The sequence below is a fragment of the Neolamprologus multifasciatus genome, chromosome 11 (assembly GCF_963576455.1).
Source record: "Neolamprologus multifasciatus chromosome 11, fNeoMul1.2, whole genome shotgun sequence".
Taxonomy (NCBI): domain Eukaryota; kingdom Metazoa; phylum Chordata; class Actinopteri; order Cichliformes; family Cichlidae; genus Neolamprologus; species Neolamprologus multifasciatus.
Window position 1 is genome coordinate 18651197 of NC_140449.1, and position 26938 is coordinate 18678134.

A 26938-nucleotide genomic window follows, 5' to 3' on the forward strand; every position below is an offset into this window, starting at 1 on the left:
AAAACTATTGCGTGGTTTGTTTGTTTGTTTTTGTGTGGGTGTGTGCTTTCTGCTCATTTTACATAATTTGTAAGCACTGGGAGAGCTGCTCACCTCATACCTAGTGAGAAAATTAGTTTAAAAAATGTGAATGTTTAAAATGACTATCTAATTTTCTGTTGTGTATAACAATCTAAAATAGCTTTGTATACAAAATTTCTCAAGACATGAAGTTAACTGATAAACGGTAGTTGATCAACCACTAAGCACTAATCCAATGTTGCAACGAGGTGTACCGGGTCCTGGTAGCCGCCTAAGCAATGGCGAGGTGTGGCTTCACATCAAATACGGCTGTCACAGAAGATCGTACAGTTATAAAAAGAAAAAAAAAAACCACTCCTTTTAATGCTGTAAAGATAGAGTCAATACCTACTTGTATAGAAAAATATTGATAAAATTGCCAATTAGATTAAATGTAGAAACAACACTACTCCCTTTTCACAACAGTAGAACGTGTATCGATGATGGTGACTGCACGAGTTTTATTTTGAAAATTAAAATTCGGAAGTCGTGTGTTATTTGTGTTTTTTCTTCCTCTTGACACTGGTGAGGCGAACAGGCTGAAATCCACGCTGAGGGAATTTCGTAGAACTAGAGGTGAATAAATTTTAAACCTCGATATCTATAAATTCGCGCGATGAGCATAGCGTTGCTAGTTAGATTTAATAGATGTTTATAGGAGTTCAAACTTTTGCATCGTTTTTCTAGTAGTTGTCTTATTTTTCTTTCTCGTTTTGTTGTTTTAACGTCATTTAGCCTATCTGTACACACAATGCTGACCATTAAATACCAGCGAACTGTGAACGTTCACATCAACCGCTAATGTTAACGTTAGCTGCTCGCCGTTGCCTTGATGCGCAGGCTTTACACAGATTCATTTGATTTTTTGGGGGTGCCATGAGCGCGTTATAGTGGACAGCGGGATCGTTACACCTGTTTTCAGAAGTTGTTTTGTTAATGCAGTTAAATTGAGATTTAGATTTTTAGAAAAGGTTTTTAACAACTATTGTTGACAGCCTCATAAAGTTTGGCAAGTTAGCTTACATCCAGTGTAGCAAAGTTAAGCTAAAAGAAACATGTTAAGTAACAAGTAAATAAACAACTAACATTAAACCGATTTTTATTTAAGTATATTAAGCCGGAGAATATATTATTTATGTAAGGTTCTTATTTAATTATTTTTCTATTCTGTTTCTCTGTATGCTAAACCTTAGGAGTTTGATATTTAACAATCTAATCCTGACCAGACTATTGTAGCGAATAAAATGTGAATACTTTCTTTTTCTTTGATATTTCTCTATTTGTGTTTATCGTTATCAGTAATTCTTCCTTTTTATAACAGATATCACACCGCATTTAATCATTGTTTTCTTTAAACAAAAAAGAAATGAAAAATTGTTTAAACAAAATTACTATTATTATTGTTGTTGTTGTTATTTAGCCAGCCTTGTCTGTGACTTCTTACAAAACACACTTTCACACCTGGATGAGTTAACACCAGATGAGTTAGCATAATACTTTTTGCTGTACAATATAAAGTGCCTTGGGGTGACTGTTGCTGTGATTTGGCACTGTGTACTGTCATGTGAGAAAATTGGGACACCCCATTAACTAATCAGCTCTTTATTATGAACTGTTCACATATCAATTTCCAATCATGATTTTATGTATTACTGGAAAAGAAAGTGACATAATTGCAATTAAACAACATAAATGAACATTTTGTTAAACATCAAAAAAAGATAAACAAAAATGTTTGTTTTAATGGAGGAAAAAGTTAGGACACCCTACCCCCTGATAACTAGTGTTGCCTCCTTTGACTCATATAACTTCAGCGGGATGCCTTTTGTAACTTTTTAACAGTCTCTGACATGATCAGAAGAAGGTTTGCTCCACTCCTCAGTGCAGAATTCTTTCAGCTGTGAGATGTTTGAGGGTTTTCTGGCATGTACAGCCCGTTTCAAGTCACCCCACAGCATCTTAATGGGGTTAGGATCAGGGCTTTTACTTTGCCATTCCAGGACTCTCCACTTCTTAGTTTTTAGCCAGTCCTTGGTGGATTTGCTGGTATGCTTTGGGTCATTGTCATGTTGCAGTGTCCAGTTCCGCTTCAGCTTTAATTTTTTAACAGATGGTCTCACATGTTCTTCAAGCACCCTCTGATACACAGCAGAATTCATGATGGATTCTGTGATGGTGAGCTGGCCAGGTCCTGCTGCAGCAAAGCATCCCCAAACTAGGATGCTGCCACCTCCATGCTTCACAGTTGGTATGAGGTTCTTTTCTTGGAAGGCTGTATTTGGTTTACACCAAACATGTCTACTGTTCTGGTGTCCAAATAATTCAATTTAAGACTAATCTGTCCAAAGAACATTATTCCTGAAGTCATGGTCTTTGTCCACTCTTAGTAAGCAAAGGCTTCCTCCTTGCACACCTCCCATGAAAGCCAAACTTGTGTAGAGATAGTAGAGTCATGTACTTTCACTTCGACAGTAGCCAGAGCCTGCTGTAGTTCCCGTGATGACATTTTAGGATTTTTGATGACTTCTTTGAGAATCTTGCACTCTGCTCTGGGGGTTAATTTGCTTGGACGGCCAGACCTGGGCATGGTGGCAGTTGTTTTCAATGTCCTCAATTTTCCAGTCGGTGGAATGGCTCAAATTCTTTTGAGATCTTTTTAAATCCCTTACCAGACTCGTAAGCAGCCACAATCTTCTTTCTGAGAGCATCACACAGCTCTTCAGTTCTCACCATGGTGTTCACTTCAGCAGTCAGGAGTACACCAAACTAAATCTGAGGTATAGATAAGGCAAGGCTCTTTTAAAATGCTGGTTAACGATGTACTGATCATGTGCACCTAATGTGATACACACATGTGATTTTAACCATTTTAGGTGGGATAATATGTGTGGGTGTCCTAATTTATTCTTCACCAGAAATTACATTCTTTTTAAATTACATTTCACATAAATAAAGGCTTTTCTTATTTTTTTAATTGTTTAGTGATATTATTTGGATTCCTCAGTATCATTAAAATTGGTATTAAATATCCATATGGCCAAATGTATTTTAAAATATACAGGCTTTCATAGGGTGTCCTAATTTTCTCACATGACTGTATATAAATTGAACTGAAACAGGGACTGTGATTGCAGTTTGGTTTTGTATCACAAATGTTTTTTGTTTTTGTTTTTGTTTGTTTTGCTAGTTTCACAAAATCTAAGCAATCATCTTGTTATGTAGATGCATGACATTTACAACTTTTCATACCAATTAACTCAAATTATTTAGTGAAGTATTTGAATATTATAGCTGTAAAAAATAATTAAGTCATTACCAATGGAAATAAAATAATATCAATAATTTCTAGGGTCATAAATCGTTACACACTATAGTGAAAAGTTGTAAGTATTCCTGATATGCAGCCTTGGTTTGGACTCCAAACCCCTCTTTTTAAAACACTGAAAAGTAATATATTAGTGACTAATGTCGCCTTCCGTTAATGCAGCACTGCTTAGTAGGCTTGTAGAAATTGGTAGGCTTAAAGCATGTTTGAACCTTACTGACGCCAGAATGGAGGTATCAAGGAGAAGAATCCTTCAAAAGCACCTGGAGCCAGCGAGACCCCTGCGCCGCTGCATTCCTGCCGACATTGGTAAGTCATCAGTGCAAGTAAACAGGATCAAATGTGCCAGTTTGAAATGTAATGTGTTCCCGTGTAATGAATGTTCATATGGGGATTTTAATACTTTGTTTAGATCCACCAATAAATCCTGCTGCACATGTGCTGATGGATCAAGAGGCAAGTAAAAAAAAAAAAAAACCTAATTATGAAGATGGTTGCATGGTGATGCAGTGGTTAGCACTCGTGACTCATAGGAAGAAGGTTAGTTCTGTGTGGAGTTTAAATCTTCTCCATGTGTCTGCATGGCTTCTTCCCACAGTCCAAAGACATGCAAAGGTTAGGTTAATAACTGTTCATCTGGACGTTACGTTTTCAATGGGAAAAATGTTTTGTCACTCATCCAATTGAATTCTTCAGTCTCGAGACTGAAGAATTCAATTGGATGAGTGATGCAACGCTACGTCCAGATGAACAGAATCCACCTTTTGGGATTTACTTACCTGGATGATTGAGCATGCATCAAGACGTTAGGGTAATAGGTGATTCTAAGTTGACTGTAGGTATGAATGTGAGTATGTCTGTCTCCCTCTCTATTACAGCTGTGCACTATGAAAGCTGGGATAGACTAAACATATTACACTTTTTTCACAGAAGGTAAAATATAGTTTTGGTAAATGAAGCCTACTAATAAAAAAGGAGTTTAAACGGCATTGTTACAAAAAGGTGAAGCTGACAGTGTATATATGATATGGAGATACATGTATAACAGTACTGAAAAAAGTACTAAAAAGCATCCACCTGTTTGAAGGTAATTCATAATCAAACAACAAAAAAGGATGGGAAAGTGAACATGTTCTAAGCTTTGACTTTCCATAGTTTGTCCATCAGGCTCTAGCTTGTCACTGCAAATATGGGTTTTGTAGAGACGCTGTTTTTCCACTGTGTGAGCACCTTATGCCACCAGAGTAAACCTGTGACACACCTCAACATTTGAGAACGGTGGCACTACACAAAGATGACACATAACACTAACCTAATGATTTCCTTTCAAATAACTAATCATTTAAATATTCGGCGCTTCAGTATTTTAGACTCATGATATCATGCTTTTTAAAAAAATATATATTTAAGCTGAAATTTTGTATTTGATAGACAAATATTGGTGTAGAGCAGTTCTACAAGATCATCAACCTTCATAAACAGAAAAAAGGTGAGTCTTTTCTTCTTCTTCTTATATTATTTTTTTCCAAAATAATATATTTTACTGTCCCATAGGCTAATAAACAAGGCGTGGAAAGCACTTCAGCTTGTCAGTGTGGTAAACGAGTGTTTTTGGTGTGCATTCTAGTAGCTGCAATTCCAGAAATGCCAAGGAGGCTTAGCAGGAGATTAAAAGCAAGTATACACATAGATAGTACATTTCATACATTTTCTGAATCACAGATTAAGACACATACGTTTACATGAGAGTGAGACACAGTTTTCACTTCGTTCAGTGTTTTTTGTAAGGTTACGGTTTAATAACTTGCACATATAAAATGTATTTTGCCAGAAGAAAATCTGTCACAATGCTGTAAATGCAAGACTCTGAAAAAATGTTCTTCACAATTTTATACCAAACCTCTGAACCAAACATAACCTGCTCCTGGCCGCTCTAGTTTTTATTCTTCCACCTGCAGCTTTTCTGGTTTTTAAGGGTTCAAGCATAAAGATTAAATAAAAAACAAAATCATAGACTCAGTCTATGAACAAATTTGATGGGAAGTCAACAATATATGGTCCTGTTTTATGATCATATATTAATGCTTATAGAACAATGAAACTATTTTAAAGTTTTTTGTTGCCAGCAGAAAAAAAAAATCAAGGAATCAGATTTTGTCATCAGGGAAACCCAAAGACTTCAGACCCTCGTACTCTCCCCTCAGGTGTCTGAAGAATCTTCCTGGAATTAGTGTTTTGTGAAGAACTGTTTGGTCATTAGGCAGTAATTTCATACTGATTGGTCTCTAAGCTGGAACATAACATGCTCCAGAGCAGGTTAGGTTTGCAGCATAAGTTATCATGGCGATGTGCCCCAGTAAGAAGTAAACCACCTTTGTAGTACGGGAAATCCAAGGTTAACTCTGAAGTTACCTGGATAATCCGATATCCTGCTTCACAGTCAGGCCTCTGGTCACTCTGACTGAAAATCTGAGCATCTTAACTCTACCGCTTCCAGCTCAACCTTGTCTCTTTTTGTCAGAGCCACTGTCTCCAAACCATTCATCACAGCAGGTCTCGCTAACGTCTTACAAATCTTCCCTTTCACTCTTGTAGCGATACTTCTGTCACAAATCACTCAAACCCTGGTCTCCTCCACTCCCCCTTGCCTGCATGCTCTTCTTCACCTCGCTTATGCTCTGTTCATCCCTTTGAAGGGTTAACCCCATGTATTTAAACTCATTTACCCTCATTACCTCTATACTTTACAGCTTCACTGTTACACCTGTCATCAAACCCTGAATTCATAAACAGTGACAAGGAGGAATTTTGGACCAAAGACATCACAAATTTTTCCTGAAAAAGCTGATATTGTGAGGAATGACCACAAGAGGGCCTTAACATCCAGTAATCAGAGAATTATCACAGAACTGAATAAGCTTCTTAGAAGGAATTTGTCTTTTTAGTGAGGTTGTGTTCGATGTTAGCCAATGCAGAAGTGTTGGTGAATCCCAGTGCATCACAAACATTTTTGTCAGCTTTATTACCTTTGAGGTAAAGAAGCAACCAGATTCTTTTGGATATCCCTAACTTGAACTCTTATACCATGTTTATCTTCAGACAGGATATCTTACACAAGGGACTTCTTAATTGGTCTGGCCAGTTGTCCGGAGGCCAGGAAGAAGCCAGAATTCTTGCCAGAGCACCCAATAGTGTTAAGTGAGGCAGTAAGTGTAAAATTATTGTTGTTTACTTGCTAAGTGGTCCAAATAATATCAGTAGTGTCTGGATTTAAAAATGCTTTTATCCTATCTTCACAGAGAGATCCTGAGCAACTAAGGCTTTATGAAATGAGGATGAATGGCAAGAAAGATAAAATGTGAGTTTAATACTGTAAATTGGTTACCACAGTTTGACTTTAATGCCTTTTTCATACAGTAGAAAAACAGTAGAGAGTATAGATTATGATTTGAATGAAATACCCATTGTTCTTCAAGACTAATTTGAACATTGGACATTTATAACACCAGTTAATGTGTATATGTATGAATTAAGTTAAAGTTAAAACCTAGAAAAAAAGGTAGTTTTTACGGTATATTGTTAAAATTAGGTCACTAACATAAACACCATAATAAAAATATGTCACCTTTGTTTGTTTTTAGGGCGGCTGAAGGGCTTCACTCACCTTGAGAAATTAGTCTTGCTTGTGCAGTGTTTGTGTTTGCTGTTCTTCCTTTCAGTTTAATTTAACTTTTTATTTCCTATTTATTATTTTGCAGGAGGTTGACAAGAATTTCGGTTTTTGATAACCCCCTGAGAGTGCTGTAGTGTATTTATACTGTGTGAACACCTTTTTGAAACAGAAAAAAAACTGAATGGCTACTTTTCAGATGCTTTAATAAAAGTCCTGAACTGAAGTGATGGCGTCAATTATGTTTACACATAATTAGAAGTTCTCTGGAGTTAAGATTTGCATTTGTCTACAAATTGCTTTTGATTTTCTGTCCTATACCTCTGCTATTATCAACCTGCTTCAGCAGCAGTTTCCATCACAAATGACACAACTGTGTATTGTACAGCTGGTGAGCATGTCCGAGCATTAAACAGCTTAAGAAATTGGCATAAACAGGAGTGACTCTTGCATCAGTCAAGCAGATATTAACAGGAACACCAATGGTATTTTTATTTTATCTGTTTGTTATGTGTGCTACATTCATAATGTGGTTATTTGACAACACATTTGCTATTAAAAAAAGAAAAAGATTAACGGTCAACATGAAACCATGCATTCTTAAATCTACAGGAAGTGAAAATCACACATGAAAGACTTTGTTGAGCACATTTTATAAAATGTAAGTATTTTTTACACTATTCGAGGATAAAACCACCGTGATTCCTGTACTTAATGAATCATTTTCTTGTACAACCTTCGTCATTTTGACCAAACTGACTCGCACAAAATAAACTCTCGGAAAAGTACTGCTTTTCCCAACATCTGCGGAAATCCTTTAAATAGGTTCAGCTATTTATTTAAACATGTACAAACATACATGGAAACATAGAATATATCTGCCGAAAGTAGAGTTTTTATAATTTAATAATTAAAAAGAGCCTGAAATCTCTAAGGGAAGATTTCTTATAAGTTTTCTTTCTTGTAAGCCTAGATTTAACAGATTCTTTAATAGCGCCGCTGTAACATCTGCTGCACTTCGTCGACCTCTGTACGTGACCGGAAGCCGGTAGCCAACAAGTGAGTGGGTGACGAGACTAATTTAGTACCCCTGTGACTCATCGACGTCAAGGCTTTGTGGGCCGGCTCTCGGCGTTACGTCAGATTTTCATACTGAAATTAAACGGAGGAAGACAGCAGCAGAAAAGTAACCTCTCAAAGACCAAAACATCTGTATCTGCTTTTTATTTTTTGTTTTGTTTCTTGGTTTCGTGAGTCCCGTTGGCTGATTTTTCAGGTAAGGTCATTACCGTATTTCCTGTAGCCGGTGTTGTGCCAAAAAGTGATTGTCTGCCAAAAAGTGATTTCCGGTATTTGCCAAAAACTGATTGCTCGTATTTAAACTGCTATAAGTAACTTGTTGGCCTATAATATGTTAAACATATGTCAAATGCATCCCTTATGGATGACATAAAGTCATCTTGAGCCACAAACAACATTCGTGTAACAAGGTAGAAGCCGCAATCAGTTTTTGGCAGTGACTTTTATATAACCTTTATTTATGCAGTTAAAAAAATCTCATTAACATTAAAAATGTCTTTTGTAAGAGTAAGCCAAGAGGACAGCAGAAATGCCAACAAATATTGCAATAGTTCTGTAAAAATATTTTAAGTGGGGATAAAGGACCGGATTGGCTATAATGTAAGTATATTAACACAGAGTTGTAAAGATACTTGAAAAACAGATTTTTTTTTTTTATTTCTATATGTAACCCCTTTGTAATCCCTGTTCACCGAAGTCTATTTATGAACATACGTAAAGATATTACACATAAAAAATACACAGAAACATTGGAAATCAGTTTTTGGCAGACAATCACTTTTTGGCACAACACCCGGTGCGCGATAGTGCTGAATCTGCATGTTGACAGTATGTTCCTATGGTGACTGTTTTAAATGTAAAAACAAAACCAAAAACCTTAATTGTCCAGATTTGAGAACTGAGTTAGATGTTGGTGTAATTTTAAGTAACGGGCTTTCTCAGCAACCAGGTGTGGTTATGCGTTTCTTTCATTCTGCTCACTGAGTAATTTTGTTCGGATTCGGCTGTTCGCAGGAAAAATGGACTCCAAGGCCGAAGGAAGCGCTCCGTGCAGCAGGTGAGAAGTTCCGGTCAACTTAATGTTCATATTTGTTTAAAAACGCAGGTACTACTCGACAAAACCGCTTCCCACACGTCAACTGCAATGTCGTCTTGGAATGAGGAAGCTGGGGTGTGACAGGATATATGGCCATTGTATTTTCTTTTCTTTCTTTTCCCCCCTGAAAGTTGTGACGGTTTTGTTATTGTTAAATAACACCGTCTTTACAGAACCAATGAGATATTTGTAATACTACCCCGTTAGCTACCCACCATATTTACGTAACAATCACACAGATCAATGAAGAGCAATATTGCTCTTCATTGATCTGTGTGATTCAGTGTTTTAACTGACCTTTTCATGTCTATCCTTCTCCCCTCTTAAAGCCCTGTTTATGTGCACAACCCACACCTGGATGCACTGAAAGAAGACATCCTCTACCACTTCAGTCTAGGAACTGAAACTCATAGCCTACAAGATATGTTTGGTGATGTCAAAGTAATGTATCCCATAGTCATCTTTTTTAAAATTTTTATTTTAAAGCCTTGAGCCTGTTTTTGTCTGTGCAGTTCTCATGTCTATCTTTATGTGTGTGCTTTACTGTAGTTTGTTTGTGTGGGTGGGAGTCCCTGGAGAATGAAAGCATTCACTGAGTACATCGCAGCTGAGCTCGGTATGGAAGACCCCAAATCTGAGTATCCAAATATCTGTGCTGGGACGGATCGTTACGCCATGTACAAAGTTGGCCCTGTCCTCTCTGTCAGTGTATGTAAGAACAATATCCCCAATGTTATTTTGTTTTCCACATCATCGTTTTCTTAACTTGTATTTGTTAATCTACCTAAATGCATAATAATATCATGAACGTCATTTAAAAATTGTGTATATCTCTGCTTGTTTTTGCAGCACGGAATGGGCATCCCATCTATTGCCATAATGTTGCATGAGCTAATAAAGCTCCTCTATCATGCAAAGTGCACAGATGTTACAATTATACGCATTGGGACATCAGGTGGAGTAGGTACGTGCATTTGGGCCCTTTTCTTGGTGAGGAAAGGTGAAGTGACCCTTTGGAATTGGGTGCTGTTTGGGATTAATTTGTAGATTAAGCCTAAAGACCAGCTTGTGATAGGATCTTAGTTACCATGGGACTAATTACATGTCATACCAGACCCATTTTTCTTTTTTTTTTTTTTTTTTTTTTTTTTTTTTCTTTTTTTTTCTTTTTTTTTCTGCCTGTCCCGTTTGGCTCTTTTGCCATCAGAATTATTGTCTAAAGGCGAAGAAAGATGCCCAACGGTTTTTCTTTACCAAATTGACCATCCCAGCTTTGCCGTAATGGTCCATTTGATTCACCTTTTATTCTTTATTTTATTTTCACTTGCTGAATACGGGACAGATTTGACTGGGGGAAAGAAAAGGGAGAAAGAAAGAGGGAAAGAAAGACAGTTGAGAAGAGGGACGGGGGAGAAGGGCAAAAAAACAAAAACCAACAGAATAAGCAGAAGAAAAAAAATAAATAAATAAAAAAATAAATACATATATCGATCACCTGGATCACCTGTTGAGAAAGAAAAAAGAAAACAAGCAGAAGAAAACGAGAGTAATACAATAAACCACATCACAATGATATATGGGAATATGACAGTAACTACTAAATATTAAACATTATTGTGCAGCACGTAAGATCGACAGCACAGTGTGCATTGAGGTAGGAGCCAAAAAGGGTGTAGTTTGTGTGTGTGATCACCCGTGTGTACACCTGTGAGCATGGACGCGCTTGTTTTCTTAAAAGGTTCCCTCATGTAATGATCTGCTAGAGGGTGTGGGGGGCCACTGCCCCGTCCTCCAGGGCATGAAGCAGGTATGGAGGAGATCAAAACTCCAGACATCCAGAGGCCCCCAGAACACAAGAGACCAAGGAAGACCAACAGAGGGGCAGCCGCGCCACTGTCCCAGAAAGAGCTGAGGAGAGTCCCAGATGAGGGGTCACCCAGCAGCCACGGAGCAGAAGCCAGGGGGGGCTGCAGTGACGTGCCCGTGAGCTCCGCCGGCAGCCAGCTGTGCCTGAGTGACCGAGCCCCAGGCCGAGAGGCCGGGGGCACCCCACCTCCGAGGTGGCCCAAGCGAGCCCCAGGCTCCAGGCCCCGATAAGCAGCCGCCAAGGAGTGAGCCGGTGTGTACCCGGACGCCCACCCCCGGACACAAAGAACCACCAACGCACCGATGTCTGAGGGAGTCCGCCCCCGGCAGGGGAAGTGGTGGGGGGAGATAGGCCTCCAAACCTTGGAGGGCCTGAGCTGTCCTCAGAGAGGTGGCATCTGATACCCAACCTGACATATAGACACAGACATACAGGCACACACAGATACAAACATCCATTCCCACCCTCATGCTCTCATATGCACTTACTCCACACTCAACCAACGTGGAGACAGACATAAAGAGACGCTGTACACACAATCACACTCCCCAAGCGTACTCTACGAACCGGGTCTAGGTACCCTTGCCCCTGGAGGGGGGAACTGCACCCAGACCCAGGTTGTGTTACCCTTTTCCCTGCGGTGGGGAGAAGCAGACCGCCCCGACTCCGCAGCAGCAGGGAGGCCCCACATTCCGGATCCCAGTCGGACGGCCAACTCCTCCTCCTAGCCCCCCTGCTCCAGCAGGAAGCAGAGAACGAGGGTGAGAGAAGACTCCTAACCTCCCTCCACCCGCTCATTGTAGTGTTGATGTATGTGTGTTCTAAGGTGTATTTAAAACCCAGGAGGGCATGGAGCTACCTGCCAGAGAGCAGCAGGTAAGCGCATAGTCCCTCCTGCTAGCCCTCAATGTCTACGTGTATTTAAAATTGAGAGGTGGGCAACGACGCCGGGGGTGAGGTGTACACCCTGATGGTAATTGGGATTCCGTGTAGCGTGCCCACCCCCAAGATCCTATATTTATGTGTAATGAGAGTGTGAGTAATGTGAATGTCTAAGTTGCGGGATAAAATTGAGGCAGAGGCAGCCAGAAGGGGACAGAGGGGGGGGGGGGGGGGGGGGGTTTACCTCCTCTGCACCCTGGTGACACACCCCTACTCCAAGGCCCTGCATGTGTGGGTGGTTGTGGTGGAGCGGGAAGAGGGAGGCAGCTGGAGATGGGGAGGGAAGGAAGGGAGGGGCAAGTGACCCCTCCCTGGGGCCAGCTCCCCCGCTGACCCCAGTAGGCACCCCCATACTCCGCGACCCGCCAGGGAAGGGGGGCCCAGGCCCATCCGAACCGGGGACCAGTGCAGCGGCGCCGCCCGGCCCCACAGAGCCCGGGGCAGTCCACCCAACCCCACAACAGAGAAAACTACACCCACCCCATCATCCACTCATCTTCCAGACTACATAAGACAATAGACGCCCAGGCTGAGATCTTCCTCCACCTCTCCTGTATCTCCCCCTCTTGCAGAGAGAGTTCCTGAGAGAGGAAAGCTCCCGCAAGATGTGACAACCCCCCCCCCACCAGTTGAAGAGCCCCCCAGGTGGCTCGGCGCACCGGCGGCACCCTGCGCCAGTGGCGGGCCCCCATATACCCACCGGCCCACAACCCCGGCAACACACCAACCAGGACCCAGGCCCCCGAGGCCCGGCCAGGGCCCCAGGCCAGAGCCGGAGCGCCCCCAGAACCTCACGCCCGTCCCGGACCCACCCAGGGGCAGCCAGGCTACCAGGTCAGTAACCCCCGTCCGTCAGCACAGACCCTCCCCTAGCCCCGCTGCACGTAGCCACGAGGAAGCCGTCACCTAAGAGCCAACAGAGCCCCTAATTGGCCATGACCGCTACCCCGGGTTGAGCCCCCCAAGGAAGATGCTCCCGGGGAACCGCCTGACGCCCTAAGCCCGACCCTATCCCCACACCAATCACAACAGTGAAGGCGAGACCAAAATATGACCCCCCACCCCCACTAGGTGATGGAGGTGATCAAAGGAGTCCAGAGCAATTGATCTGATGTGGTGGCAGAGGCTGTATCAAGACTAATGTAATCTAATAGATAATTTCTATATTGGTTAGAATTAAGATTGTTTTTATTTTTCCAGTTCATGAGGACTGTTTTCTTGGCTATGCATAGGGCAGTGAAAACCATATGGGCTATATTCTTTTCTGAAGTGACATTATCTAAGCTGCCCAACAAACACACTAAGGGGGAAGTTGGAATGTTACATTTCAGACACTTTGATAAGTCTTCACATATCTCGCGCCAAAACTTCTGAACTGGTGGACAGAACCAAAGAGCGTGGATATAATTGTCCGGTGAATTGGTTTGGCAGTGTGAGCAGTTGTTGGTAGATGCAAAGCCCATCTTGAACATCCGATGACCTGTATAGTGCACTCTATGTAGTATTTTGTATTGAATTAATTGAAGACTGGGATTTCTGATTAGATGAAAGGTTTTTAAGCAAATCTGAGACCAGAAGTTTTGGTCTAAGTTAACTGATAAATCCGCTTCCCATTTTGCAATAGGAAGTGATATTGATTCATCTGTTTTAGAAAGCATTCTGTACATTTTGGATAGTAATTTGGGGGTTTTAAGAGTAAAAAATTGAACCACACTTGGTGGTGTTTGTAGTTCAACTTGACCCAGTTTAAATTTCTTTTTTATTATGGATTTAATTTGTTGATATTCTAAAAATCTTTTCTTGTTGATCCCATATTGTGTAACTAGTCTGTCAAATGAAATAAATTCTGTTCCTTCTAGTATATGTTCTACATATTTGATTCCTTTACCATTCCAATCTGAAAAGTTTATCATATTATTGTTTTGTAATATGTCAGGGTTGTTCCAGATAGGTGTACGTTTGCATGGGATTAATGAAGACTCCGTCAATTTTAGAAACTCCCACCATGCTGTCAGAGAAGAGCTGATGTTGATGCTTTTGAAGCATTCATGTCGTTGGATGTTTGAGCTGATAAATGGTAGATCTGAAATCTCTAGATTATTGCAAAGTGCTTGTTCTACATCTAGCCAAGGTTCATCTAAGAGGGTATGTTTTAGCCATCCTGAGATAAACTGAAGCCTGTTGGCTAAGAAGTAGTGCTGAAAGTTCGGTAGTTCTAATCCTCCTTTATCCTTGGTTTTTTGTAGTGTTTTTAAGCTTATACGTGGGGGCTTATTTTTCCAAAGGAATTTGGACATATATGAATCTAGAGATCTGAACCAATCTTGCGGCGGTTTAGTTGGGATCATTGAGAATAAATAATTTATTTTTGGTAATACCATCATTTTTATAGCAGCAACCCTTCCCATGAGTGATATGGGTAGACATTTCCATCTAGCCAGATCACCTTCTACTTTCTTTAAAAGTGGGGTATGGTTTAATTTAGTTAGATCTGCAAGCTTGGGAGAAACATTAATACCTAAATATTTTATATTTCCCGATTGCAGTGGAGTAGAAGAGGAATTATGGAAGCAGCAATTAATAGGAAGGACTGTAGATTTTGACCAGTTAATTGAGTAATCTGATATTCTTGCAAAAGAGTTTATCAATTCAATCACCCCAGAGATATTGGTTTGTGAATTTTGGAGAAAGAGTAACACATCATCAGCATAAAGGCTGATTTTATGTTCTACGTTCTTGCATTTTATGCCCTTAATTGCTGAATTCTGTCTAATTGCTGCTGCTAGTGGTTCGATAAAAATTGCAAACAGTGAAGGGGAGAGTGGGCATCCCTGCCTGGTGCCCCTCAGGAGACATAAGCTGGAGGATGTCTGGTCATTTGTTCTGACACAAGCTGTTGGGGAATTATATAATATTTTTAACCAGTTGATGAAAGAAGATCCAAAACCAAATTTGTGTAAAGTTGCAAATAGAAATTTCCAGTTAACTCTGTCAAACGCTTTTTCTGCATCTAAGGAAAATATTGTAGTTTCAAGGTTTTTACTGTATGAGTAGTCTATCAAATTAAGTAATCTACGTGTATTTGTTGATGAGTGCCTACCTTTTATGAAACCAGTTTGGTCAGGATGAATTAAGAGGGGGGTTATTTTCTCTAGTCTCTTCGAGAGAGCTTTGCAGATTATTTTGAGGTCTACATTAATAAGGGATATTGGACGATAGCTTGAGGGATATACAGGGTCTTTGCCTGGTTTTAGCAGGAGATTAATGTTTGCAGAATTCATATTTGATGGAAGTCTGCCCTTTTCTTTGATTTCTAACAACGTTCTGTAAAAAACTGGTGCTAGAATCGTCCAGAATTCTTTGTAGAATTCTGCAGGAAAGCCGTCTGGACCTGGAGCCTTATTATTGGACATATTTATCAGGGCTTCCTGGAGTTCACCTGATGTCAGTGGCGAATCCAGTGCCATTGCTTGAGAGTCTAATAATTTTGGGAGAGTTATGTTGTCTAAAAATTGATCAATTTCCTTTTTAGATGGGTTTATTTGTGGTGAATACAACGTTTTATAGAAATCCCTGAAAATGTTGTTTATTTGTTTCGGTTCATATATTGTGTTCCCAGATGAATCTTGAACAGCACATATAGTTGTTTTTTCTTTATTTATTTTTAACTGGTTTGCTAGAAATTTACCGGATTTATTACTATGTTCATAATTTTGTAAGCGTAGTCTTTGTACTAAGAATTTTGTTTTTCTATCAATTATCTCATTTAATTCTAGTTTTGTTTTGCGTATTTTGTTCAATGTTTCCTGATCTTGGTGGGACGTGTAAGCTTCTTCTAGTGATTTGATGTTTTTTTCTAATTCCTGAATATTTTTGTTTTCTTTTTTCTTTTTATGTGATGAGAAAGAAATTATTTTACCTCTCATCACAGCTTTCCCTGCTTCCCATAAAACAGAAGCTGATGTTCTGGGAGTGTCATTAAAGTCTAAATATGAAGTCCACTCTTTTTTAAAATATTTAATAAAGTCTTCATCTTTAAGCAGTGATGTATTAAATCTCCAGTTTTTACTTGGCATAGTATTATTCTTGTGCATTAGTGTTAAAGATACAGGAGCATGATCGCTGACAACTATAGGGTGAATCTCAGTGTCTGAAACGTCACTCAGCAGTGAGCTGCTGACCAAAAAATAATCTAGACGAGAGTAGGAGTGATAAACATGTGAAAAAAAAGTATATTCCTTACTGGTGGGGTGAAGGGAGCGCCATGCATCGCAAAGACCAAAGTCGCTCATATACTGTTTGATTATATTTGTGGACTGCCAATTACGCTGAGTTCCTGCTGTATTGAGCCTATCCATTTCTTCATTCAGTCCAAGGTTGAGGTCGCCTCCAAGCACAAGTGTGCCATCTAAGTGTTCAGAGAGTGCACTGAAAAAACCGTGAAAGAATGAGGGATCATCAACATTTGGACCATATACACTTACAATACATAGCTTTTTATCAAGTATAGATAGTTTAATGATTAAGAATCTGCCCTCTGGATCTATAACTGTATCGAGTACTGTGAAATTAATTTTTTTATGAATTAAAATTGCTACTCCCCTTTGTCTAGAATTATAACAGGCTGAGAACACATTAGGAAACTCAGGTGTTTTAAGTTCATTCGAACCTCTAAGAGGTCTGTGGGTCTCTTGTAAAAGGACAACATCTGCCTGTAGTTTTTTGAGTTGGTTAAATATTTTTAACCTCTTTTCTCTGGAGCCAGCTCCATTTACATTCCATGTAACGAATCTTAGTGCACCCATAGATGTCTGTGCATAACTAGGGGTGTACTCTGTGTGTGTCGCTTAGACAGGTGGAGAGAATACCTCACTTGTTCATAAATAAGGAGAGGGAGAGAGAGAAAAAATGTGTGGCGAGATGCTCCCCGAGTCTGACTATGTGTTTGCATATTTACTAATATGAGTATGCTTGGCTTAAGTGTGTGTATCCCATAGGTCTGTGTGCGCTGTCTGACTGATGTAAATGTGCTGCCGTTGAGCGCATGACTGTGCGTGATCGTGCAGTGAGTAAGTGTCGAAATAAATGATGTTGTTTGTGGATGAGTGTGGAAGCAGGTGATCGAAGCAGTGAAAGAAATAAAGAAAGAAACCAAGGACGAGGGTGAGCAGCATAAAAACAAGAGGGGGAAAAGAGGGAAAAAAAAAAAAAAAAAAAAAAAAAAAAAAAAAAAAAAAAAAAAAACGAGAAGAGAGAAAAGAAAACGTAAACATTCCAATTAAATCACTGACGGAGAGTGACGGTGTTAATACTGCTATGAAATCACACTTAAGATGCGATTTGATACCGGTAAGTTAAACAAATGTTAATCCAAGTTAGTGTGAGTGGATAGGGAAAGGGTGTAGCGGATTCTTATCTGGTCTGAAGTTAATACAGCCACGGAGTGATGTTGGGGTCGCGGTGGAGCTGTCCGTCCACGTACAGCCGGTCCACAGCGATGACAGCGCGGGAGCCCTTCTGGATGAAGCCGCGTCGGATTGGGAAAAGGACCCTGCGTCGTTCCAGGATCTCTTTGGGGAACTGATCGTTCACGCTGAAGTCCGTTCCTTTTAATTCCCTGCCGCGGCTTTTCACATGTTGCTTTTGTTTGAAGTGGCCGAATTTGGCCACGATAGGACGTGGTCTCCCGGCCGTAGCCCGAATGGGGCCGAGGCGATGCACCCTATCGAAGACGATGTTCTTCACCGTGTCCTCCGGCAGCTTCAGGTGGGTTTTGATGAAGCTTTTTACCGTGGTCTCCGCGTCCTCTCCAGCGGCTTCTGGAATACCAGAAAATACTAGATTATCACGCATGCTACGAGCTTGTAGATCAATAACCGTTTCTTTTATTTTTTTATTTTCTCTATTGAGCTGGGTAACATTTTCTGTGAGAGATTTCACCGACTCCCTTAGCGTGGCATTTTCAGCAGCGAGCGTTTCCACTTGCTGCTGGCTGAACTCCAGGGATTCTCGCAAGCATTTAAATTCCCGGTGAAGAATCTCCACCAGGGACAGCCTTGCGTCGAAACTGGACAATCGCTTGTCGATTGACTCCAGTATGTCGGCAATATCTTTGCCAGCTGGCGATGTTGTGCCGGGGGAATCTGCCGGGCGTTGTCTTTTCGACGACGGCGTCTCAGATTTGGCCGGGGAAGCTGCACTCTGGGCCTTCTTCATCACGAGATCCTGAAAGCACTGATCAATATAATCTTGGAGAGCGTCTAAACTCTCCCCGTTGTTCTCCAGGGTGTTGGAGATAATTTAGGCAAATATTGTTAGTTATGAGACAATTGAAAAGTGTATTTGGTAATACTGAAGCTTAAAGAAATTTGTTCAAATCTAAACTACCATTTGCTTTAATTTTCCGCCAAAATCTCCGGCGTCTGACGTCAGTTACAACATTAGTCGCTTACCTTGACTGTCACTTCCGCTTACCTCTGCCGTCTCCTCAGACCCATTTTTCAAATCATTGTAGTAAAATATACAACCAAAATGAGGTTTTTTGTTTAATTTGATAAATATTTGTCAGTTTTGGGACTGATTTATTTCTTGTGCGCAGCTGTGCAAGATGCAGTTACAAAATGTAACCGGTGAATAGCTGAAAGCGAAAGTATGATCCTGTCAACAAAATGGTCTCTAGGTTAATGTTTGTTTTCAGTTTAGACAAAACGAGACAAAGGTTTCTGTGTTATTAGTTACATTTTAACAAAGCTCAAAGGATCGGGTATTACAACTAGCGGGAAAGCAGAGATGGTGTAAGCAAAAACGAGTGACAACGTAAGAGTGATAAATGCTGAGCACTAGACTGGAAAACTGTGAAATTTTAGGTCAAAGTTACTCTTAAACGAAGATCAGTATTGAGGGGTTACATATTTTTTTGTCATTGTAAATATATAACAATATATGTGCAGCATTAGCAAGCTAGAAATTCTTTTGTTATTTAATCGTGGCTCAAGAGTTGGGAGTTTGCCTAGTTTCACCCATTGCCTACTGGTGGTGGTCAGAGGGCCCGGTGGCGCCAGTGTCCGGCAGCCTCGCCTCTGTCAGTGCGCCCCAGGGTGGCTGTGGCTACAATATAGCTTGCCATCACCAGTGTGTGAATGGGTGGATGACTGGTTGTGTAAAGCGCTTTGGGGTCCTTAGGGACTAGTAAAGCGCTATACAAATACAGGCCATTAACCATTTACCATTTAATAATTTCCTTGTAATTGTGCCGCACGCACTTTCCAGTAGATGGATCGTGTGATGACGCAAGAGATGACAACAGAGTCTTTGTTTTGAAAAAGGGCATATTTTCCTATTTTTATCCCAAGAAACAGACTAAGGTTCCTTAATCAAATCGCTTCATGAAAACATTTTCACAATTAATTGCAAATGCTTGGTTTTAACTAATTTTTTCAGATTTTTGAAAGAGAGATCAGCTGATCTTTGAAGCCTGCCTTTGAAATGTGCACAGCCTTGGCCTTACACAAGCAATGGCATGAACATTTAGCTGTTGCCCTGTGTTGCATCTTTGATTTTGAAGTCTATACATGTAACAATTCCAGCACATGATGCACACAATGGTGATTCAATTCTAGAAGCTGTGAATAAATTTTACAACCACTGATTTTCATAGTAAAGATATATGCTCTAGAAAGTGCTATAAAGTAATTTGCCCTAAAAGATTTAGATTTGTAATTTCACTTTAAAAAACATTTTCATCTAACCTGCTGTATTTGGCTTTCAGGACTTGAGCCTGGCACTGTTGTTGTCACCAAGCAATCTGTGGATCCCACCTTTCAGCCCAGGTTTGAGCAGGTGATCCTTGGGAAGACCGTGGTGCGCAATACTGATCTGGACCAAAGCCTGGCTGAGGAACTGCTGCAGTGCAGCAAGGAGATAAACCAGTTTAAGACAGTTGTAGGCAACACCATGTGCACGCTGGATTTCTATGAAGGTTTGAGTTCTGATGCATCAATGTGTTAGCGAGTACACTGTTTGCCAACATCTACAGTCTTTCACTTCCTGTTTTCTCTGTTTGATCACATGTGTAGGGCAAGCCCGTTTGGATGGCGCTTTCTGCTCCTACACTGAGGAGGACAAGCAAGACTACCTCAACAAAGCTCAGGAAGCGGGAGTTTGTAATATAGAGATGGAGTCATCAGTGTTTGCTGCTATGTGTAAACTGAGTGGTCTACGAGGTAAGAAATTTCAATATCAGCATCGTTTTACTTCTGACAGCATTTTGAGTGTCTGAAAACTTTTATCTCTGTTTGTGAAAAGCGGCTGTGGTTTGCGTCACGCTCCTGGATCGGCTGAAGGGAGATCAGCTGGGCAGCTCTCACGAAGTTCTTCACAGTTACCAGCAGCGTCCTCAGATACTGGTCGGCTACTACATTAAAAAGCAGCTGAATGCCAAAGCGAAAGATAGCTAAATAAATGCAAGCATACAGTAAATTCTTATTATCTTCTATCTAGAAGCCATACCTTTAAATATCTCCAAAAAACTTAAATGATGCCTTCTATTTATCCTTTGACACTGATTTAGTTGATACACTGCTATAAAAACATGCACCACTACACTGTTGTTTTATTTTGTATTTCTCTTAAGTACACTTGAATTGATGTAGCACCCCTGTATTTAAAGTGAGTTAAGTTCATTAAATATGTGTATTAGTTAAGGTCGTCTGTGTTCTACTTGACATGCAAAGTTTCAGATCCGTAAAACTTGAACCTGTAAGTCTAAACTTACAGTGGTGCCATAACAAAATGGCCTTTTTACACCTATTATAAAAAATTAATTTTTAAAATATTATATAGGTTTAGATTTGTTGTTGAAAACTTAACTGTGTATGTGGAGATTTTTTTTTTTTACATTTTTATTGTCATCCAGATTGTATTCAGTTTCTTCGACCTTTGTATATGTGCTCAGCATTTCTTTCACAATATAAAAGCTGCAACAACACAACACTCCGCTTGAGAAAGATTTCTGCTTCGTGTCATAAATAAAGCAAGCTAGTAAAGGTTTGTGCAGTCTGAAATTTCACAACATATTAAGAAAAGAATTCTTTATGTAAGAAGCACTGCGGCACAAATGAAATGTGAAGTTTGTTATATGATCTGTCAGTATTTGCAGCTCTTGAAAAGCCTGGTGAAGTCAAGATCAGCATCCTGACCAATAAACAAGCCAAAGATATTAATAAATGGTGTTCTGGTGTGTACTGATTGAACAGTAAATTATAAATAATAATAATAATAATTATTATTATAATAACAACAAATCTCCCTAAAAGATTTAGGGTAGACTGGTGTTGTTGTCACATTAACTGTTAACGCCACATTAAAGGACACTTTTGTGGTGGTCAATTTGTGGAAAAGACAGAAAAATTTGAGGGGAGGAAGTATTTTGTAATTTTTAGGGGTCAGAGTAATTTTTCTTGTTGCTGCTTTTTTTGTAATAAAAAGTTCACACAGTATTAGTCGCTTAAAAATTGGACACTTGTTAAAAAGCTCAAGGTTTTTCATCAGCAAGCTTAAGTCATGTGGTAGCTAGGTTAAAATGTGACACATGTAACAACTGAGCCCCCGCCCGAGTATAAGAAATGAGAAAGGTATTTGAAGCTAGGCATGTAAAGGCAGTGTTGTATAACTATATCTGTTTGTTTCTTTGTTGGCAGAATGGTTTGTGTTGAGCCACACACAAACAGCTGGCCGGAGGAAGTATGGCTTTGTTGTGTTGTCAATATCGGCTTTCAGAGTCCATTGATTGTTAATTATTTTTTGTTACAATTAATGACAAAAATGGAAAGAATACCTACTTTGAGGTCGTACCTTAGGCTTGGATTTAATGAAGGAACAGTTATTGAAAGATGTTTCAATCAATCAGCAAATTCGAGTAAAAATCATGACAAACTAGGTTGTCTTGGTCTAACCTAGTTTGTCTGTTAAAATCAGCTATATGGGGAAAACACTTGGTTTTTAAAATTTCAGCTGGTGTCACTGGATTCATTTTCTAGAAAGATCTGCTGAGATTGAAGTTACTTTGGACTGCTTTGGTCAGAGGAATAACTTTAGCACACTCATTCCCTCTTTTGTTTAATGCTGGTGATAGATGACGCATTAAAGGTTGAGATAAAATTGAACACTCTGACTAATGGCGAGTGTCATTGCTGATATTTTTGACCAGCAGGCATGACAGCCTGCAGCAGCTCGGTGAAGAAGTCTTCATTCTTACCTCTCTATGTTAACAGATCGTTTTCACCGCCACAGCTTTGACACGAATCAGTATGTGAATGCAGGTGTTATAATTACGTAGACTTTGGTTTTGTTTTTTTCAATCTAAATTTTAGTCATTTATAATTCCTGTAACTTCTTCATACTGGACTATCATGACACAGTTGCAGGTTGAGGAAATATCGGTTGTTGTCAGTGTGGTGAATCATCTGCACACCGGGATATTCACTTCTTTACACAAAAAAAGTGACCATGTTGGTGTATTTTTTTTCTGGCCTATATTTTTTGCACTGTTTATTTGGATCGTTCTCAAACACATTATTATTCAGGCTTGAGGACAGATAACGGCTTTATTCTGTGGTGTCTCAGTAGTTTGAGCTTCTAGCCTGCACTGGGTGGTGTAAGACGCGCGGCGCGTGAGAGGAGGGTCTGTTTGCGCGCTCCCGTGCGTGCCCACCTCCCGTCTGCTATCCGATCCTTCCTCCGTCTCTTCGCTGACTCAGTGCCTTAAGCAGAATCACCGCTCACCAGAACAGATCTACAGCATCCTCTGCGGAGAAATACATCAGCCATGGCTAAAACAGCAACCGGTAAGCATTAGTCTGGATGGGTTCAGATGGATTAAAGCGGGATGGATGGACGGTACAGGTGCATGATTTTTGCGGAAGGTCTGTGTCGGCCCAGTGTATGCTACCGGCTGGTGGTCGTGCTTCTGTAACAGCTCCACCATAAAAATATATATATAAATAAGTAAAATAAAATAAAAGCTTTCTTTGCCGTTTTCAACACTAAATTGCATTAAATCACATTTCTGCAGACTATTGTCTCCACGCAGGACTCTATTGATGATAAGAATGTGGGCTCACGCCGAGCATCCTCTGTCGTTAGGTTACTGAAAAATCTCCTATATTATCCTACCTATGTAAACATATTCATTTTATATAACAATTGTGTTAGGTAACAGTGTGTAATTATACAATATGGGCTGCCCGAGAGGGGTTTATTAACCTTACAATGCTCCACCTGCGGTTCACGCTACAGCGGCCCCAACATGCAGCATAATGCAGACGGACCCCACCCAAGATGCTGGGTTGCCGATCATTTAGCCGACAACAAATCATTTGGAGGCTTCATCTGTTTGACTTTTACATTCCTGTGGCTATAATTAAAGGTGCAGGTGATCGTTTTACTTTTTTTTTTTGTCACTTAAACGTCTCCTTAAGATGATTGTTGTCGGTTATAAGATTGCACCCTTTATTCATGTCTTTAGCTTTCCTTATCTATTCCTTGCAAAGGATTGCACCAGCTGTGGCAGAGGTGCTGCAGTTTATTTTCCAAAAATACATTATTGATATATGTCACAAAATAAAATGTAGGTAGAATTAGCACACTGATATTAAGAACTAGATTTTACTCTAGTCATCTCTTCTGATGGGCAGTTATTGTTGTAGGCCAGACATTTAGCATGGGTTTGTTTGTTTTTGGCTACCTATTTTACAAAATTCTTAATATAAGCCACCCATTCTTTCAGGGTTTTTTTTTTTTTTTACATAAAATATAATGTGCCAACTCACTATTCTGCATGTAGTAGCATAGATTTGTAGTTAACCAGACAGGTGTAGGGCAGGGTGGGAGGCAGGCCAGCCCTGCAGCAAGGGGCTGCTTCACAAGCTGGCCTTTGCAGCAGAAGGCTTAGCAGCACTGACAATCTGTAGTCCTGAAGAGCCAGGTGGGCACTTTGTCAAAAATAGAAAGAGCACGAAGAACTGGCGGTGAAGATTAAAAATAGTCCAAAGATCTGGTGAAAGTTAATTAAAAAGAAGAACGTTCAGGTCATTAATCTGGTGTTTTTTATGACTATGACACCACAGTGACCGAGGCGCATTATTGGACAAAGCTGTTTCATTTCCTGATTTTAGCTCACATGTGAACTTCAGTAAAAGTAATGCTTGTTATGCTCTTAGTTTGATAATGCTCACAGAATACATTCATCCAATTAATTATTAAGTAGTGCTGCACTTAGATACATTTCAGACTTTTAACAGCTCATTAGGCAGTCATGTGACGCTAACAGGCTTGTTGAGAATCTCCCCTTTCTTAACAAGTAATTAAACTGAAAATCTCAACTATATGTATCCATGTGTGACAATGTTGGTTGTGACAAATGGATAATGCTGTGTTTGTTTTATGGTTTTATGTTCTTGCAGCATACAAAGAGAAGATGAAGGAGCTCTCTGTCCTCTCCCTCATCTGCTCCTGCTTCTACCCAGAGCCACGCAACAAGCTTGTGTGTGACTTTGAAGGTACAAAATCAGCTGAATCATGGATTTTCTTTAAATTTTAACAAGCCAACTCCATGTTGATGATTTCTCTAATGCAGATTTTAGACAAAAAAATACGTATCATTGTACTGATACAGTAATATGTCTTGACTTTGCTACCATTAGCATTGTAATTGTGTCATTTACAGACATGGAGGTGAAACCTATAAACAAGCGGGCCTCGGGTCAGGCTTTTGAGGTGATTCTTAAGCCTCAGTCTCCAGTGTCAGATGTAGCCCACAACCTTCCCTCACCCCCAAAGAAGGATATCTCCTTGGACGACATTGAGAAAAAACTCGAGGCAGCTGAAGAACGGAGGAAGGTGAGTATATTGCATCGATGTCAACAAGCTTTAGGTGTTTAAACTGTAAAACAAAAGAAATCTTTGAGACATTTAACTATGGGAAATGAATAATTCATGTTACAAGATGGAGGCGCAAATGATTCAATTTGAATACTTCTGTATATTCAGTACCAAGAGGCCCAAGTGCTGAGGGCTTTGGCAGAAAAGCGAGAACATGAGAGGGACGTGTTGCTAAAGGCTATGGAAGAGAACAGTAATTTCAGCAAGATGGCTGAGGAGAAGCTCCAGATGAAGATGGAGCAGATCAAGGAGAACCGTGAAGCCCACCTGGCGGCCATGATGGAGCGCCTACAAGAGAAGGTGAGCTTTATCAGAACTAAAAGCATATGAAAGGGGCTGGGCAGCGTCCTGATGAGTAATCATTCTCACCGTGCTGTTGTGATGTTTCCAGGAGAAACACGCGGCTGTGGTGCGCAGAAACAAAGAGCTGAGGGAAGAGCTGACAGCATGAGCCTCACATGAGTCCAGACTTCCTCGATCCATCCACCCAGTCCTGTCCCCTTCCTCGGTAGAGCCTTCACCGTCTTCGTAACAGACACTCAACCCTGGAGGCTGAGAGGTTCAAGGACCTCACCACTATATCACAACCCACCATGCCACCAGTACTCACTATTATCAGTATTATCAGTGGATACAAACATGAATAACACTCATCTTGAGAATTGAATGGTTTTGTTGATTTAAGAGAAATTGAAAGAATATGGTTTTTATTGGCTTTAATTTTTTCAGTACTTTTATCTATCTATCTATCAAACATTTTCTTTGTCTTTGATTAATGTTCAGTTCTTGAAGTTTGACTCTGCGACCATTTTCTTGTGGAAGCTCTCAGTGGTGTGAGTTGACTGTAGGCAGGCATTTGCATTGATTCCCGATGATGTCCTGATAATGATGTTTTTTGCTGTGTCTTTTGTGAAGAATGACGGTTGGTGTTTCCAGACTACAGACTCCTCAAGATATCAACGTATCTCATCTGTATCTCCCTCACGCGCACCTACTCATTCTCAACACGCACACTTGGAACTTAACAATAATCGAATCCCCACAGATACATAGAAGTCCACTTCCTCTGAAATGAGCTCGATAGGTGCTTTATTGTTATTAAGAATGTCTATGCCCAATGGGAGCAACTGTTTATACACTTGCAGATTACCACTTTACCCCAACGGCGCCATTTTTCGATGAATCCATCGTTACCCAAGCGAATAGCTTTGTTAAGAACACGGTATTGGGAATGAATCTTATAAAGTTGTGAATGTTATGACACCATACTGGTATCATGCATAGTGTCTTGGACAGTAGAATGTGCTGTTGCTCCCATCTTGATATTGATAGTGTGAACATTATGTATGTCTGTGTGGGTGTGTGTGAATGAAAAATTACCTTGAGGCATCATCAGCACCTTCTCTCATTTAGGGGGTTAGATAGAGAATGGATGCAGGATGCTTTACATTCAGCACACTAAACTAGTCTCTTTTTAATATACAGTACCACTGATATCTGCCTGCATTTTCTGCTGCTTGTTTTTCTCCCTTCATCTATTTCTCTGTGAAAGCTTTGCTGAATAAAAGTTTGGGGTTCTGTGAACATGGCATGCACCATCTGAAACTTTTCTGTAAACTGCCAAATAAAAGAACCAGTTATCTACACATCCTGAGAATCTGCCTGTCAATTTGTATTCTAATCTGATTTTAATAGCGTTTTAACATTTTTATTATTGCAGTGTTTAGAGTAGTTAAAATGTACAGATATGTAATTGATCATCAGCAAGTATGAGCCCCTCTATAGAAGCAGAGGGTTTTATTTTTACAGTTTGATGGTCTGGAGCAGTTATGTGTTAACACAATGCCAAGGACGAAAAACATCAGCTATGATTTGGGAATGGTCATGAAGTCGTTTCTGAAAAATTTAAAGTGGAGAGAAGCTGCCAAAGTGGAGATGGTTCACCATAATGCACAGCGC

At 40.2% G+C, this 26938-nt stretch overlaps 3 protein-coding genes across 5 annotated transcripts; all 3 read left to right on the top strand.

The window, feature by feature from the left end:
• Positions 1 to 528: 528 nt before the first annotated feature.
• On the top strand, positions 529 to 7281 carry gra (granulito). The gene is made up of 7 exons (XM_085177726.1): positions 529 to 636; positions 3612 to 3694; positions 3798 to 3841; positions 4817 to 4874; positions 6485 to 6591; positions 6685 to 6743; positions 7027 to 7281. Exons 2-7 carry the CDS (start codon positions 3613 to 3615, stop codon positions 7052 to 7054), a joined length of 378 nt encoding a protein of 125 aa, XP_085033852.1. The 5' UTR covers positions 529 to 636; position 3612; the 3' UTR covers positions 7055 to 7281.
• Positions 568 to 21265, top strand: upp1 (uridine phosphorylase 1). Of its 3 annotated transcripts, none has more exons than XM_085177723.1 (8): positions 568 to 636; positions 9150 to 9192; positions 9561 to 9672; positions 9781 to 9939; positions 10081 to 10195; positions 19809 to 20018; positions 20116 to 20262; positions 20345 to 21265. In XM_085177723.1, the coding sequence occupies exons 2-8, from the start codon at positions 9155 to 9157 to the stop codon at positions 20494 to 20496; spliced, it is 933 nt and encodes a 310-aa protein (XP_085033849.1). In that variant the 5' UTR covers positions 568 to 636; positions 9150 to 9154; the 3' UTR covers positions 20497 to 21265. The 3 variants fall into 3 exon arrangements, with proteins under 3 accessions (XP_085033849.1, XP_085033850.1, XP_085033848.1); XM_085177724.1 differs by lacking the exon at positions 568 to 636 and adding an exon at positions 8033 to 8241; XM_085177722.1 differs by lacking the exon at positions 568 to 636 and adding an exon at positions 8034 to 8331.
• A 1470-nt stretch (positions 21266 to 22735) lies between these two features.
• stmn2a (stathmin 2a) lies at positions 22736 to 26623 on the top strand. The gene is made up of 5 exons (XM_085177725.1): positions 22736 to 22884; positions 24502 to 24597; positions 24765 to 24937; positions 25088 to 25279; positions 25371 to 26623. The coding sequence occupies exons 1-5, from the start codon at positions 22866 to 22868 to the stop codon at positions 25428 to 25430; spliced, it is 540 nt and encodes a 179-aa protein (XP_085033851.1). The 5' UTR covers positions 22736 to 22865; the 3' UTR covers positions 25431 to 26623.
• Positions 26624 to 26938: the final 315 nt, after the last annotated feature.

Excerpts from the sequence above, each read along its gene's own strand:
- gra (XM_085177726.1), top strand. The coding sequence starts at position 3,613 with ATGGAGGTATCAAGGAGAAGAATCCTTCAAAAGCACCTGGAGCCAGCG. Across the intron at positions 6,592-6,684 it reads CAATAGTGTTAAGTGAGGCA|AGAGATCCTGAGCAACTAAG; the intron begins GTAAGTGTAAAA and ends CTATCTTCACAG. Across the intron at positions 6,744-7,026 it reads AATGGCAAGAAAGATAAAAT|GGCGGCTGAAGGGCTTCACT; the intron begins GTGAGTTTAATA and ends GTTTGTTTTTAG.
- upp1 (XM_085177723.1), top strand. The coding sequence starts at position 9,155 with ATGGACTCCAAGGCCGAAGGAAGCGCTCCGTGCAGCAG. Across the intron at positions 20,019-20,115 it reads CACGCTGGATTTCTATGAAG|GGCAAGCCCGTTTGGATGGC; the intron begins GTTTGAGTTCTG and ends TCACATGTGTAG. Across the intron at positions 20,263-20,344 it reads TAAACTGAGTGGTCTACGAG|CGGCTGTGGTTTGCGTCACG; the intron begins GTAAGAAATTTC and ends GTTTGTGAAAAG.
- stmn2a (XM_085177725.1), top strand. Across the intron at positions 24,598-24,764 it reads GCTTGTGTGTGACTTTGAAG|ACATGGAGGTGAAACCTATA; the intron begins GTACAAAATCAG and ends TGTCATTTACAG. Across the intron at positions 25,280-25,370 it reads TGGAGCGCCTACAAGAGAAG|GAGAAACACGCGGCTGTGGT; the intron begins GTGAGCTTTATC and ends TGATGTTTCCAG.